Source organism: Ursus arctos, unplaced genomic scaffold, assembly GCF_023065955.2.
Source record: "Ursus arctos isolate Adak ecotype North America unplaced genomic scaffold, UrsArc2.0 scaffold_8, whole genome shotgun sequence".
Lineage (NCBI taxonomy): Eukaryota > Metazoa > Chordata > Mammalia > Carnivora > Ursidae > Ursus > Ursus arctos.
In genome coordinates this window covers 14,441,453-14,456,495 of record NW_026623100.1, presented here as the reverse complement: position 1 = coordinate 14,456,495, position 15,043 = coordinate 14,441,453, and the positions used below count along the sequence as shown (strand labels likewise).

General features: G+C 39.5%; 1 protein-coding gene across 10 annotated transcripts in view; it reads left to right on the top strand.

The window, feature by feature from the left end:
* SRBD1 (S1 RNA binding domain 1) overlaps nucleotides 1-14,623 on the top strand; it is a 204,617-nt gene extending 189,994 nt beyond the window's left edge. For 5 of the 10 annotated variants that reach the window (XM_048222532.2, XM_026486687.4, XM_057309214.1 and 2 more), the window contains 2 exons: nucleotides 1,679-1,863; nucleotides 5,352-6,239. In XM_048222532.2, coding sequence (XP_048078489.1) covers nucleotides 1,679-1,863; nucleotides 5,352-5,641 — 475 coding nt within the window. In that variant the 3' untranslated portion in view covers nucleotides 5,642-6,239. Of the gene's footprint in view, nucleotides 1-1,678; nucleotides 1,864-5,351; nucleotides 6,240-6,264; nucleotides 8,859-9,875 lie in introns of those variants that run through there. The other 5 variants (XM_048222530.2, XM_044378251.3, XM_048222528.2 and 2 more) reach the window with 4 other exon arrangements.
* Nucleotides 14,624-15,043: the final 420 nt, after the last annotated feature.

Below are 15,043 nucleotides of genomic sequence, written 5' to 3'. Positions count from 1 at the left end.
CAGTTGGCTGTGGTCAGAAGTTGTCATGTGTCATCTGTCCCATCAGTCAGAGCTTCAGCAGCTGTTCCCTGTCACCAGGGCCCTTATGTGCTACTGCTTGTCCCATAGTACTAAAAGATACTGGCTGCATCTGCGGGGGGCTGGGGAAGCCGTGGACACTCAGATTTACATTGTATGTCACACTGGCCACCAGTTTGGACGGAAGCTCATTTCCAAAAAGAGAGACCAAGCACCAGTTCTTTGGTCTTTCATTAGACCACTAACCAAGATATATTCTCAAGAGAATTAGTTGGATTTTGGAGAATCTATCCATTTTTGACTAAAAATATAGGATGGAAATGTAAGAAGATTGCCCACTTGAACACAAAATATGCTCTACATGAGAGATGAGAGTGTTTCTCCACCAGGTGCTGGGTTATCAGTACTGCATGATCACTGAAGAGGCTTTTCTGGTTGAACACAACAATGCAAAAAGAGACTAGAAATGACAAGCATTCCTTTTGTGATAATGCAGCAACCTGCCAAATGGGATACAACCCAGTTCTGATGATTGACAAGCCTCCAACAGTTTCCTTTTTCCCTTCTTGTATTCCAGAGACATCCTTAGAGGAAAGGATTTGAGGGCATTAGTATCACTATCTGTCTGATTACTGTGTTGACATTTTTAAAGTGCCATTAATCATAGGAAATGGAACTTAATGATGTCGAAAAATACCCAGCCAAGAACTATCAAGAAAGTAGTAAGCTACAGCCCAATATTCAGATGAAATTAAAGGGGGAAATGGCTTAACTCTTTCTTTTTTTCTTAATTAACTTATTACTGAACTCCAAAGCTAAGTAATTGAGAGGGAGCAAGCAAGGGAAATGGTAAACATAGCAAAGGGAAATTGAGAAAGGCAGATACTTTTATTTTGTAAATATTGCAGCAATAATTTATACAGTATATAAAAACAATAGTCATCTCAAGATTATGTAATTAAGGTCTTACTTGCTTCCACACCTCCCATTTTGTAAGCAAGTTACTTTTTCTTTTTGATATCCCCTCCCATATTTTTCCTGTGGACTCTGAATACTTAATGTACTTGATACAGTTTAATCCACGTGAAGCTTGACTTCCAGTGGAATCTGAGAATTAGTAGACTGACAGTATGCTTGCACTGGTAACGCTGTCATCATGGGTACTCAAAAGTACAAAGCAGTGATCTGGCACATGAATAACAAATTTTCATTTGTCGAAAACTGGCAATGCTTACTGGATATTTTGCTGGATTTTGAAATCAGTTCACTTGTTTGCCTGTTAGCTAATTTAAATTCAAATGAGTATTCCTAACTCAAATTTAGGAAACGTGAGGTAAACATAGGTATCCTTATTTAGAAAATATGTACAACACTAAACTCTAATGAACATTACACTATAAAGCATTTCTGAGGCTGATTTTGAGAAAGTGCTTCATTGGAAAATAGCATAAGAACCTAAGTCCACCCCCTCCTTTTTTTTTCCGGGACAGGTCGTTCATTACAGCATGAGACACATAGTAGATTTTTAGTGAAAACTGATGGATTGGTTGATTAATGATATATGGATCTGAGATGAATGAAATTCACGGTGACCTGTATAAGGAGTTTGGAAAATAAGTAATATTATTAATAAGTGCTGGGGGGATGTTTGTCCCTGCAGGTTTTTGTCATTCATCAGAGGGACACTGTATGAGATTGGAAAGCCTGAAATGGAACAAAAAATAAATTCGTTCCTTGAAAAGGAAGGAATAGAGAAAATTGCCGAAAGTTTGCAAACAACAGTTCACACCTTACAGGTCATCATAGATGGTCTCAGCCAGCCTGAAAGCTTTGACTTTCGAACAGGTAAATAATTAAATTTGAATAACAGCACCTTTCATTTACATAGCTTGCATTATCTTCTGTGGCCCTCACAAGAAACCTCTGCCGTAGGTAAAAGTGATATTCTCCGTTCTGTACATGTGAAAACTAAAGCATCCTGCCCTTTCTTCTAAGTCATTGCAGTTGGTTAGTATCCAGAGCCAAAGCAAGAAGCCCCGTCTCCCAACTCCTTGTCGCTTGCTTATTTTCCATCACACTAGACTAAATGCATCACGCATTGACTGCTGTGTGTATGGAGGCACATATTTTTCATGATCCTTTTGTAAGCTGTTCTTATCTTGTAGGAGCCAGAAGTCCGAGGTCAGGCATTCAGTTCATACACTAAAAAGTGAAGCTTCTTCCTAAATTGCAGCCTTCCAAGTTCCTGGATTTTGTGTCAGTGGACACATTGAATAATAAGATACTATCTCTCTATTGATTTTCCTTCTAATTAAAAGAGCTCTCAGCTTTCAGCACAGGTAGATGGTGAGGGAAGCATAACAGCCATAGCTGTTGAGAGCAATGACCCGATGAAAAAGAACTAAGGTATCAAGTGACCCACTTCCTAAGGAAATTTGAATAGGAAGCTCTGAGATTTAAATGAATCTGCACTTGTCTCATAACCAGTTTTAGATACCATGTTTAGGGCTTGGTTCTTTTCATTCTGAGTTAGGCTCTGTTTAGGGGGTTAGACGTGCCTCTTTGTGAAAAGGTTTAAAGGAGTTCAAAAACACACCCAGTAAGGGGCTCTGACAGGCTCAGTTGGAAGAGCATGCAACTCTTGATCTCAGAGTTGTAAGTTTAAGTCCCACGTTGGGTGTAGAGATTACTAAAAAATAAATAAACTTTAAAAAAACAAACAAACACACCCATTAAGTTCATTATGCTATTCCATCAACTTTTCTCTGAGTCAGAAATTAATTTTTTTAAAGGTGGAGAAAAATATAAGATCTATGACAAAAATGTAGGAGTAGGAGCCTCCAGGGTGGTCCATCCAAGGTGGATGTTTCAGTAGACAGATCCTTCTCTATTTGGAGGCCTGATACCCTTGTATGTGTATTCCCTGGGTATTGTTGAGCAGGATACTAAGGAGAGCAATAGTTTGCAGATCAGGGTGGGCTATGAGGCTGATATGCCTAAGACACCACATTAGAAAATTGGTAAATATGCTCTCTCTAGCTGCAGGCCTCCTGTACTGGGTTTTCTTGATCGTTTTTCTGTCTTGGTGTTGATTGCTCCATTATCCCAGTTATACTACAGACTCAGAGCGAAGATCAACATTCAGATTATATGGTTCAATTAAACAACCAGCTGGTAAGTACAGGTCCTCACCTTGTCATGGCCTTCGTGAGCAGAAATTCTGGACCAAGCTTACCAGTTATTACAGTGTTTATCATTGTGATAAGTGAAATTTCAAATAAGTCTCTTTAAACTCACTTTGGAATTGACCTTTGTCCTCGTGTAAGTCGCAATTTTCAAAATGTCTGAAAGCTTTCATTTTAATACTAAAAATATCCCCAAGGGGGAAGGCAGACAGTCATACTTCTGAAGAGGTAGATAGTATTTTGGATGTTTCCTACAGGTTTTATAAATGTTACATCTTTTCTTTTCTTCATTTTCTCAAAAGTATTTCCTTCCTTGATGCTTCTTTCCCCATACTCATCCTGTCTTCTGACAAAATCGATTCTATTTTATTAACACTCTGGTTGCCGGTTAGTTTCCATAATTGGATTCATCAGAAGCAGCCTAGTGACAGCCGACTGAATATGTAGCCTTGGCAATCAAAGTGTTAAAGTTTGCCTGGTACATGGAGGATTTTCTGATTTCTCAGTGGCCCAGGCTGTCTTCAGGAACACGTTAAGTAGTTCCTGACTCTGATTTTCCATGCAAAATTAAACTAAGCAGCTGATCAGGAACCCTTGGGGAATCTGTAGCAGCTGGACGTCTATAAGAGAAAAGAATTTCCAAGCATAAAAACAATGCCCGTGAGACCTTAGAGACCATCCTACCTCTGCCCTGATCAATGACTTAGTTTCACTTTGCTTTGACACAGTCTTTGCCCAGTGTAACATTACAACAGGTTTTTTGCTTTTGAAATCCACTACTTCAGTGTCAGGGAAAATTCTACAGAATCAATCCCAGTTTTCACATATTCCTTTTTTTATGAGGAAAATGAGATTTGAGGTTTAAAGAGGGTTTTTGTTTTGTTTTACAAGAAAAAGGTGAATGTGGAAAAAAAAACAACAACTTGATTTCAGGATGGTTGGACTGGGGGAGGGGAACCAAGAGGAGGCCAGTTGTTAGTACAACTGTAAAGGATAGCTTTAACAAGTAATCAGGATCAAGCCAACAGCTGTGGAGGAAAAGGAAGTGGGATGGGTGGAGGGAAAATGAGGCCTTAGTAAAAGGAGATCCAAGCATAGAATGTTCTTTGTTATTAGAATCAACATTCAGTAATCCTAGGAAAGGGGGCCAAGAAGAGCATGGGAAAATGGAATCCACAGATAACCCAAAAGCCCCATTTAGACTGTTAGTTCTACCCTTCCCCCTCATAAAACCTTTGTTGTTGTTTTTGTTTTGTTTTTACTAGAGCCATGATTCCTTGACATGCTTTATACCCACTTTTGGGGGGGCTGGTGTTAATGAACAGAGAAATGTAGACTGGGGCAAACAAGAAAAGAGGGCTGTAAGGAACTTGAGAGCAGGGATCTGTGTGTTTTCATCTTTGTATCTCTAGCACCCAGCGGAGTGCCTGGATAGGAGATCATACTAGGAGCTAATAAATGTTTAATGAATTGAACTGAAAAAGGAGAAAGAAAGATTAGGTACTGGCTGCTCTGGATTTCTGAGCCATAGATAATCAAGAATGTATTAAGTTTTGATTGGACAAGTATGTTCAAAATGGATAGAAATTGATTCCTGAATTCCAAATTCGTGAGGGAAATGAGAGAGGAGAACATTTTAATTTCATCCACAGTTGACCAAATGTTGATGTACTTTCTACCACCTTTGAACAGTTTGAGTATTCAGGTACTGGGGGGAAAAGTCTTCCAATTTTCTGTCTTTAAAGGTCTTACTTTCTCAGTGTTTGTGATTTGGCCTTCTATATTCATTGAGCAAAGGTATTTTCTCATCACCTCCTTATAAAGAGGAAAATAAGACTCTGCTCTTCTCAGTCCTTATGTATAGCGCTAATGTTTGCATGCTAGCAAGGTAGAGTTTGAGGAGAAGAAAGTGTTTGAGTAAATATTCTTGTATTTTTCCTACTATGTGAATGTTGCTTCTCCAATTAAGATGTATTTTCTCTGAAGGCAAGCCTGGGTTTCAGCTCTTTTTATGTCCCCTCTCAATGCTGACTAGTGGTCTGGGCACATAACTGATATGTAGTAAATATTTATTTAACAATGTTTATTGTGTCCAGGAAGTGTAGTACCTACTATTTACACTATCTTTTTTTTCCCTTTTTCTTGTAGATTTTGATAAACCTGATTTCAAGAGAAGCATTGTCTGCTTAGAAGACCTGCAAGTTGGAACAGTTCTTACAGGCAAAGTGGAGAATGCCACTCTGTTTGGAATTTTCGTAGATATAGGAGTGGGGAGATCAGGGCTGATTCCCATACGAAATGTAACAGAAGCAAAACTTTCTAAAACAAAGAAGAGAAGGAGTCTTGGACTGGGCCCTGGAGAAAGAGTGGAAGTCCAAGTACTCAACATTGACATCCCCCGATCGAGGATTACTCTGGACCTCATTCGGGTGTTGTGAGTGTCACACTAAGGTCAAACACTGATTTTATTTTCTCATTTCTAGAGATGGGCAAGAGTAAGTCAGGTGTTTGTGAATTCTAGGTAGCAGATGAGAAAGAATTCACTATCAGAAGTATTTTTCAAACAGTTTCCTTACTTTTCCTTCTGAATAAATAGGAAACTGACAGCTCAATTTCTTTTCCCCTTAAAGAAAACAACTAGTAGACATCCTCTTGTGGTTTTATTTAGTAATGACTTTCTGACCCAAATTTTATTTTTTGTACTTCATCTTTGACTCCTTTTGCATTTCGTATAACAGATTGTCTTTTCATTTCTACTTGCCAGCTTGCCTTGCTGGACTTGTATGAAATTGTTTTCTTGATTTGAACTGTACGATATTTCTTGACATAGGGCAAGCAGTGGTTAGCCCTCCCTTTTTACAGCTTTTTTTAATTAGGCCTTTTGGACTTGATTCATGATATTCTCTTGCCAAGCAAATAAAAAATATGCCAATTATATAGATCCTGATGTGTTTGTAACCATCAAATGAATGGCTCAAAACATTTCTGAGAAGTATATATGTATTGATCCCTACAATAAAGTTCTGTGGCTAGTGACCTTGTTTTTGTTATGTTGATTCAGAGAATGACCTAGGAGTCCTTCTTGATTAAAGATGTGGCACATATTCATGCAAATTTCATATAAACCGAACTGTGCCTTTGGGCAAGAGGGAAGCCTCTGGAAACTTGAAGAATGGCATTCAGTTTGACTTTGCTTAGCACAGAAGGTATTTTCTTTCTTAAGCTTTAGAACTAAACCTCAAATGGGGAAGGCAATGGCCTTCTTAAAGATTGACTGTAGATGAGGTGTGAAGGGGCAAGAAAAACAAGTAGATAAAGCAAGTGACTCTTAACTCTGTTTTTATTCAGTGGAGATGGTAAGTATTAGCATGACCATTCAGGGTCAAAATTATTTAAATAGAACGCACACTGGACTGGGGTCTTGTCCATTCTGGCTGCTCTGGCTAATTTGCTTAATGGAGTCATTTGCATGACTGAATGAGTACCTGATTTTCTCCGTGTATAATGAGTGGAGGATGCTTACTACAGAGGGTGACCAGCCCTTCTTTCTTACCTGGGACAGTCCTAGTAAACACTCATTGCCTGGTAGAGATTTTTCATAGTACTTCTTTTTATTCCCGAACTGCCCCATTGTTCATAATAAATCATATGATCATCTTAGTAGTATAGTCCCCTACAGAGTGGTAAATTAGACTGTGTTTATTGACAGTTCTATCTGGTAGTTTGCTAATCTCAAAATATTCATTCTTCCAACTGGTGTACATAGAGTTTTTTAATGCAGTAGCTCCCTTAAAAGTTGTGTAACTCAAGGCTTGTTTTCCCGACAGTTTCATTTCTGAAATGCTTTTCTTTCTTTCTTGACTGGTCTTCACGTGACAATGGATCTTATTGTTGTAACTTTAAGTTGACCTTCCTACTCCTTCCAGTGTTCTTCCTGGTTCATAATTTGTAGATCAGTGATGAGTAATATGCATCCAGAGAGTCTTATTCTGAAGCCTGTAATGTAATTTCAAACAAATGCTTTTTTTTAATTGAGGCATAACTGACATGTAACTTTATATTAGTTTCAGGTATACAGCATGATTCAATATTTGTATGTATTTCAAAATGATTACCATAATAAATACAGTTAACATCTATCACCATATATAGTCAAACAGATGCTTTTGGGAAGAGGCCTTCTCCTTGGCCATTTTGAATACCAGAACCAGAGCAGTGGTAGCAGCTCCATTGACCTGGTAGCTAAGCCCTTGTAGACACAGGGAGAACTTGATATTGCACTAGCTTGCATGGTTTGTCCTGTCTAGCCCAAACATGGTGGAAGCTCTATAAGGCCTAGCCTGGGAAAAGTGGGGCATGTCTCTTTTGTCTTGTACCCCTAGAATGTAGCATGGCACTTGGTGGTCAGTATGTTCAATTAATCTTAGTCCCTATCCTTCCAATAATCCACAATGTGCTTTTGATCTGGTGTCTTTACTTCTCTGAGCCTCCTTTTCCCAAGTTTAAAATGGCGATGTTGGTAATAAAGCATTCTTTCTCCCAGAATTTATTGGTGGCCTCCTGAGTGCCAGGCATGGTGCTGGACACTGACCATACAGTTATGATGGAAAAATAGACATTATCCCTACCCTTATGGAACTTAGAATCTGTTGAGGGAAAAAGAATCATTAACCAAAAAATCACATACAAATATAAAATTACAAGCAGTATAAGCAATATAATGGTGACAGCATGTAATAGATAGGTTTACCTAGTCAGAAATGTCAGAAAATGTTTCAGTGGGGTTTGACTGAAATGTGAAAGATGACCAGAAGTTAACTAGGACAGATATTTTGTTGACCTTAACAAGAGTTGTTTCTGATGAATGGTGGGGAGTGAGTGCCTGATTGGAGTGGTTTTTAAAAGAGAGTGGGAGGAGTTAGATTGGGGATAGCGAATATAGACAATTTGTTCAGGAGGTTTGGCTGTCAAGCAATAAGAGAAATAGTACAGTGGTTAGAGGAGAGAGTTCTTATATTTTCTTAAGAAGAAATCATAATATGTACAAGTGGAAATGAGCTAGTAAAACTGGAAAATTTGAGACAGGAGACAGAGGAGAATCGCTGGAAAGATATCCTTGAGTGGATGAGACCAGGTGGAATCTAGTACACAGTGACTGGTCTGAGATAGAAATACAAACAGTTTGTCCATATTAACAAAAGAAGATTGTATGGGCCCAGATATAAGTAGGAGAATGTGGTGATGGGAGCCCACTGAGGGTCTCCTTGGGTCGCTTCTATTTTTCTCATTGAAATAAAAAGGAAGGTCATCGTAGGAGCCTGAAGATCTGGGGTAAAGGGAGTGGGAGGTGTGAGAAGAAAGGAAAAGGAAAGAAAAGGATGAAAGAGTGAAAAGTCTGGGGAAATAGAATGTGACTTCCAGGCCGTGTTAAGTGTTCCGCTGAGGGGTAAGGTCAGTCAAGTGGAGGATCAGTCCACTTGCTTATATATTTTTCTTCCACCACAGCAGCTGGGTGGGCACAGGTGGAGAGGTAGCTCTAATCAGGTTTGGGAGTTTGCCAAGCAAGTAAAATGGGCAGAAAGGCAAGGAAGTTGAGGGCATGTAGACAAAGAAATCGTTGACCGTGGAATTTAAGCTCCCTGAGAAGAAAAGAAAGAGTATAGGGGAGGATGAGGGGCAGTGAAAAAGTACAAGATTAATGATTGTAGATCTTGACGGAGGAATGTTAGAGTGGGGATAACAGAGGACGTAATAGGTGAAAGAGTGGCCGTCAGCAGTGGGATGCTTAACTCTGAAATGACAGGTTTCGGGGTTGCAGTGCTTGGTAATTACAAAGGGTAGGGAATGATCATGGGAATAAGTAGCAGAGGTAGGGGACAAGGATAAGATCAATAGAAAACAGGAAGACAAGGAACTGAAACTTCGGGAAAGATTATGTGGAATGAGTTTAGGAGGCGATCACAGTAATGCAGGCATAAAATAATGGTGGCTTGGACAAGAATGTTAGTGGTAGAAATGGTGAGATGAGGTGGGATACTGGATGTATTTGGAAGATGAAGGCAGAACCAAACAGGATTTCCTGGTGTACTGGATAGAAAATGTGAGACAGAAAAGAGTCTAGGATGGTTTGGGGCCGAAGCAACCACAAGGATGAAATTGTTATCTACTGAGGTGGACAAGGCTGTCTTGGACAGTTTTGGTGAAGGACTTGATTTAGGACCGGTTAAATTTGAGATCCTCGTTAGACATCTAAGTGGAGATGCCAAATAGTCTCTTTCAGCCTAAAGTTCAGGGGAGAAGGCTGGGCTAGAAGTGTTGGTAGTCAGCAGCATAAAACTGTACCCACAGCCACAAGGCTGAATAAGATCACCAATGTGTATAAATTCTTTGAACATCTCTGTAAGGGCAGGAACCTGTGTTGTTGTGGCAGGGCCTGCCTAGGTGGCTATTGAGAATTCTCCCCTCCTTCCTTACTAAAAGAATTCTGATCTGAGGGGAGCATAATGTGACTAATGGACATGGATGTGGCCGTGTGGTGTAGTCCTGGCCAGTGAGTGTAGGTAAAAGTCAGGGGACGGGATTCTAGAAAGGCTAGAATTCTACAGTGGGGACGTCAGGCCCAACTATCATACTTTTTTTTTATCCTTTGCCCTTACCCTCCTTCCTGCTCAGAATGCGGACAGAATGCTGGAGGTGCTGGAGGTCAGACAGTGATAAACACTCAATAGTGACTGCTGGACAGAAAGATAGAAAGTTCCTGAACCCATCTTGGCATTATAGAGTCACACAACAGCCCTGAATTGTCTACTCTGGACTTCACATTAGGTGAGAAAAACAAAAGCTTTATTCATTGAAGCTGTTGAGGGGTCAGAGGGAGGTTTACAGTAAAGTATATTCCCTAATATGCATTTGTGTGGTGCCTTACTAAATCTCCTGTACATAGAGAAATATCTAGCATGTGACGGGTACTCAACAAATGTTGATTGGCTGAATAAATACAAAAAGAGTTCAACAAAAAATGATGGAATATAGAATGTTCCCCAAAATCCAGTTTTCCTTAATTGTGTTAGACAAGATGGTGGAATAAACCGTTCCCATTTATTACAAAAACACGATAAAATATCTAGAAATAATCTAACAAACAATGTACAGGATCAGTATGAAGATAATTTATAAAACTTTACTATTGAATATAAAATAAAAGCAGAAAACATTAAGGCGTGTCATGTTCCTGGATTGGAAGACACGGTATTGTAGAAAGATGTAAAAATTATTATATGTGTACAATAGCAGTTATTCTAGTTATTCTAATCATAATTATTCTAATCAGCTTTGCTTTTGTTTGTATGTTTATTTACACTTAAGTTAAAAATTAAACTTTTTTGGAAGGATTATGTGAAAAAAGTCAAAACAATACCTTAAAAGAATAATATGAAGGAATTGTAAGTATGAGGGAATTTGTCCTTCCAGATATTAAAGTATAGTCGAGAGCTGCTGTAATGTAAACAGTGTGGCACTAACACAGTTAGTGACTAACTGTGACTAACACAGAAGAGACAAACAGAAGGGAGGAATAAACAATTCAAAATCAGTAGGGATTTAATGTACATTAAAAGTGGCATTTCATAGTGGGGCAAAATCATATTACCATGCTACACACAAAAATACATTCCAGATGCATTAAACATAAGTAAAATTTTTAAAGAACTACAAGCAAACATAGAAGAGCTTTACAAAGTGATTGAATAGCCGTGGTTGCAGAATGCATGAAAAAATAGAACAATGGGCCTGTAGACGTCAAAGTTCCACTCAGAAGACATTTTTTGGACGTCCAGCATGAGACCGTGTGCCAGGTGCTAGGGACAAAAGATGGATATGATATCTTTTGAGGATGTCTGCAGCCATGGAGAGTTGGAATTTAAGCTGTAGCACAGAATATTTTAAGTTAAATCTCTTGGGCATTTTGGAGTTAAACCTGGCTGCTGTCTACTTCAGAATATGGTAGCATCCCAAATCATTTGAAGCCACAAGACCCTTTGGAATACTTGGTTTTGTATTAATGGAGTGCTCATGTTGAGGTGTCTATATGTCTAACCCTGACCTCGGAGTTAGCACTTGTGTTAAAATTGGAGATGGAAAGAAGGGACAAAACGGAAAAAACAAAAATACATATTTAGTCAGTCTTTTCATTTGGGCTTCCTGCCTGAAATCAGTCATAATGAGTGGGATTTAAATAACAGATCATGGAGAACTTCAGAATGACTGGGCTCATTGCCAGAGCAGTCTGTTCCACAGGAAGAACGATATAGATTTCTTCCCACTCACTCATTTTATATGGTGAAGACGATTCTGTGTGTGGAGGCTGGGTTTATTATTTAGCGGGAGAGTAAGATAGGCAGACTCTGGTCCTGTCAGCACCAAAAATTACCTTTTTAGATATTAAACCTTTCCCCCAGGAAAGATTTGCTATTCTCTTAGCTCATATCAAGAATCTAAATAAGGATTATAATACCCCCCCCCCCAGTATTTTTAAGGAGAAAAGTCTATCCCAGAAGAACGGAAATAAATTATTAATCTAAATACTACAGGGAAACCTCTCAGATACCAGAGAATTTGTCACAGCTGTATAGCCCATCTCATGTGACAGGTCAATCCTAGCAGAAAAATCTGAAGTTAAAGATGCAGTGTTGAGGGAGAGATGGGGTGATGGAGGGAGAACAGTGGAACAGCCCAGTGTTGTTTGTCTCAAGTTTTGAGAGTCTTGTTTTATCTAAGTAATGAGGCCAAATGTAACTCTCCAGATTTGGTGTAGAATTTTGCAGAAGCAGTCAAGTAACAGACAAAAGCCTGCTACTAAAAGCTTCTCACTTCTGAGGAACTTTCCACCTCCTTATAGCCAGGCCCACAGTAATTGGGGAGGTTTTCTGCAAGAGAGCAACTCTCCTTCGAATGTCTTTCTCCGGTCCCAGTGGTGGTTTTTCGATCACTTGACATTTGCCCACCATTCCCCAGGTCTGAGTCGCTTGGCACTGAAGAAGAAAGTGGTACCAGTGAAAGTCAAACCTAAGGTTTGTTCAAGTTCTTTGCTTCACAAGGTTAAAATGATTCCCTGTAGCTAAAACTCAATATGCCAGTTGAGTCAGATTTGGTATAGTTTGCTGCTTGGGTAACCCAAAGCACTGCATTTCCAGTAAACCAATAACCTCCCTTTACCTGTAGTGGCACCCTCAAGGACCATCTAAAGGTATTTTCTTTCAACCTTATTTTCATAATTTTTCCCAATTGAAAAAGTAATACAAATATTGTAAAAAGTGCAAATAATAAAGTTTAAAAGTTGGAAAACAAAATCCCCTGTAATTTGAGAAGTAGTCATCTTTTACAGTTTATATTTTTCCTCAACCCTTTTTCTACACATATACTTCTTCATAGATAAATATTTTTAATAAACCGGGAGAAGGTTATATATATTGTACCTCTTCTCTTTAAAATATAGCATATACATCTTTCCATGTTAGTACCTACATCTCTACCTTGATACATTTCGTCATATGTATGTAAATCACCACAGACCTATGATGAACACCATGGCGCATTGTTCCAGTGCTAGTGCTCTTCCCAATCGTATGCACATTTCACTGTTAACGACTATTATGAAAAACCCCATAAAGATAAATATTGTGTCATGAAACTTTTGTTTCGGTGTGTGTGTCTGTGTTTGTGTTGGTACTAGGTTAAGATGTAAAATACATTCTTTATTGTGGGTTGAGATATTTTTTTAAAGTATGAAAACCGAGGCTGGGAGGTACCTTCTCTAAGAAGTCCTTCCTGCGCCCCCCCCCCCAAACTGAGCATGTTTCTTCTCACCACAGAGCCATTCATTTTGCTCAGAACAGCGTCCCTTTGCTCTCATCCCACCCCTTTGGATGTCACCCCAGATGGTGTTTTCTCAGAAAAGACTTACTGAACTCCCAGAGTAAATCGAATTCCCTTTTATAGGCTCACCTTGCTCCGTGTAATTTTCCTTCACTTCCTCCACACAGCTTATGACTATACATTTATATATGTGATAACAGCATTTAACTAAGATCTTTCTCTACAGATTGGAAACTCCACGAAGACAGCAACCTTGCATTCCCACCGCTATCCATGATATAGGGACCTCACCCCCTTTTTATTCATTCCTTACCTCCTCAGATTATTATGACCCCATCTTCATCTGAGTTGTCCATTATTTACCTTGATTCCTCCAGATACAGTGTTTGGCCTTGGTCTCTGCATTAGCTCAGATTCTCTAGAAAACAGCATGAGAAAAAACTTATGTACTCATGCTTTATTGGGGTTACAATCCCAGGTCAGGAAGAGCAAGGGAAAGGGGGCAGTGAGTCCAGGTAGTGGGAAAGCAAAACAAGATGTATCTAGCCTCAAGAGAAAACATTGTCAGCTTCTTAGTGACCAGGTTGTCTTTGAAGAAGCTATATGGAATGATGGTGGCTCAGATGGTGGAAGGGTGGGAGGAAGGCGGGAAAGAAGAGAAGTTTATCTGCTCTCTCCTTTGTGTCTCCTGTTTCTCACTGACCACAGTTCATTCTATCAGGCATTGATTCCCCCATGCTGCCAGGTTGCCTTTTGTGGACAGTTACTAAGGAAGTAGATGCGGTTGGGTCAGACCTTTGTGTTGGAGCTACTTTGGATCCCACTACAACAGGTGTGATAGAGACCACACTGAATTCTGGGCCTTATCCCTACTTCTCCAGCAAGCAGCAGGAACTACAGTAGCAGCCAGCCTTCCTATGGAGGCAATGGCTGAGGAGGAGGGTGGGGGTCATCCAATGAGGCTGGGTGAATCTGGGAGCCTCGAAACAAGCTCAGTATAGCCTCTAGAGCATTAGAGTTAAAGTTCTTCCAAACTAACTTAGTTTACATGATCCACTAGCTCATGAATGCCCACCATTCCCTCCATTTCCCCCCAGTTATCCCTGCTCCTATTCTGTACTTATGGAACTCAACTCTAACCCAGCTGTCTAACAAGCTCTCAGGCAAACCAGCCCCAGCACCTATCCATCCCTGGCCTCATAATTTATAGCAGCACTGGGTAATGCAGATACTGAAAAAACTCTATTTCTTCATCATTTACAAGATTCCCTTAGATTACTTCCCTCCCACCTACACTTCTAAGAACACTGAGCAGAGAGTGCACTACCATTAAAGAAAGAAAATTAGAAATTCAGAGCAGTGAATCTCTGTGCCTCATGGAGAGTTTGGCTCCTGTATGATTGATACTGGAAGCTGTTGGAGTCGAAAATGGACATGAGTCAGGGGCCAAGAAAACTAAAACTGACAATTAATTGGCCCTTAACCCACCACATCTTTCAAAGAGGAAAACATACCCTCCATGTCCCACCCCATCCCCAAGATAAAAACATCAAAAACCCTAGGAGAGGATATGCAAAACCAGACTGTGTATGTCTAATTTGACAAAGGGTTATTTAAAAATAAATTGCTCAAGGCAAAGCACAGATGAAGAGAGTTCCTTTGGGCTTTGGCCAACTCTTCACTAATACACTCTGTTGGCCCCAGTGAATAGAGCCAGGACCAAAGAAAATAGTCTACAATCCCAAATTTGCCTTCGGAAACTTTACCTTGGTCTTGTTTAGGTTTGGGTTTTGCTAACATCTTTATTGAAATGTTATTCACCGTTTAAAGGGTATAAGTCAATGATTTTCACAGAGTTCTACATCCTCATCACCACTTTTTCTTCATCTGTATTTTTTATTATAGCATCTTAGTGGGTGTGAAGTGGTTTCACAGTGTGGTTTTAGTTTGCATTTCCTTCATGGATA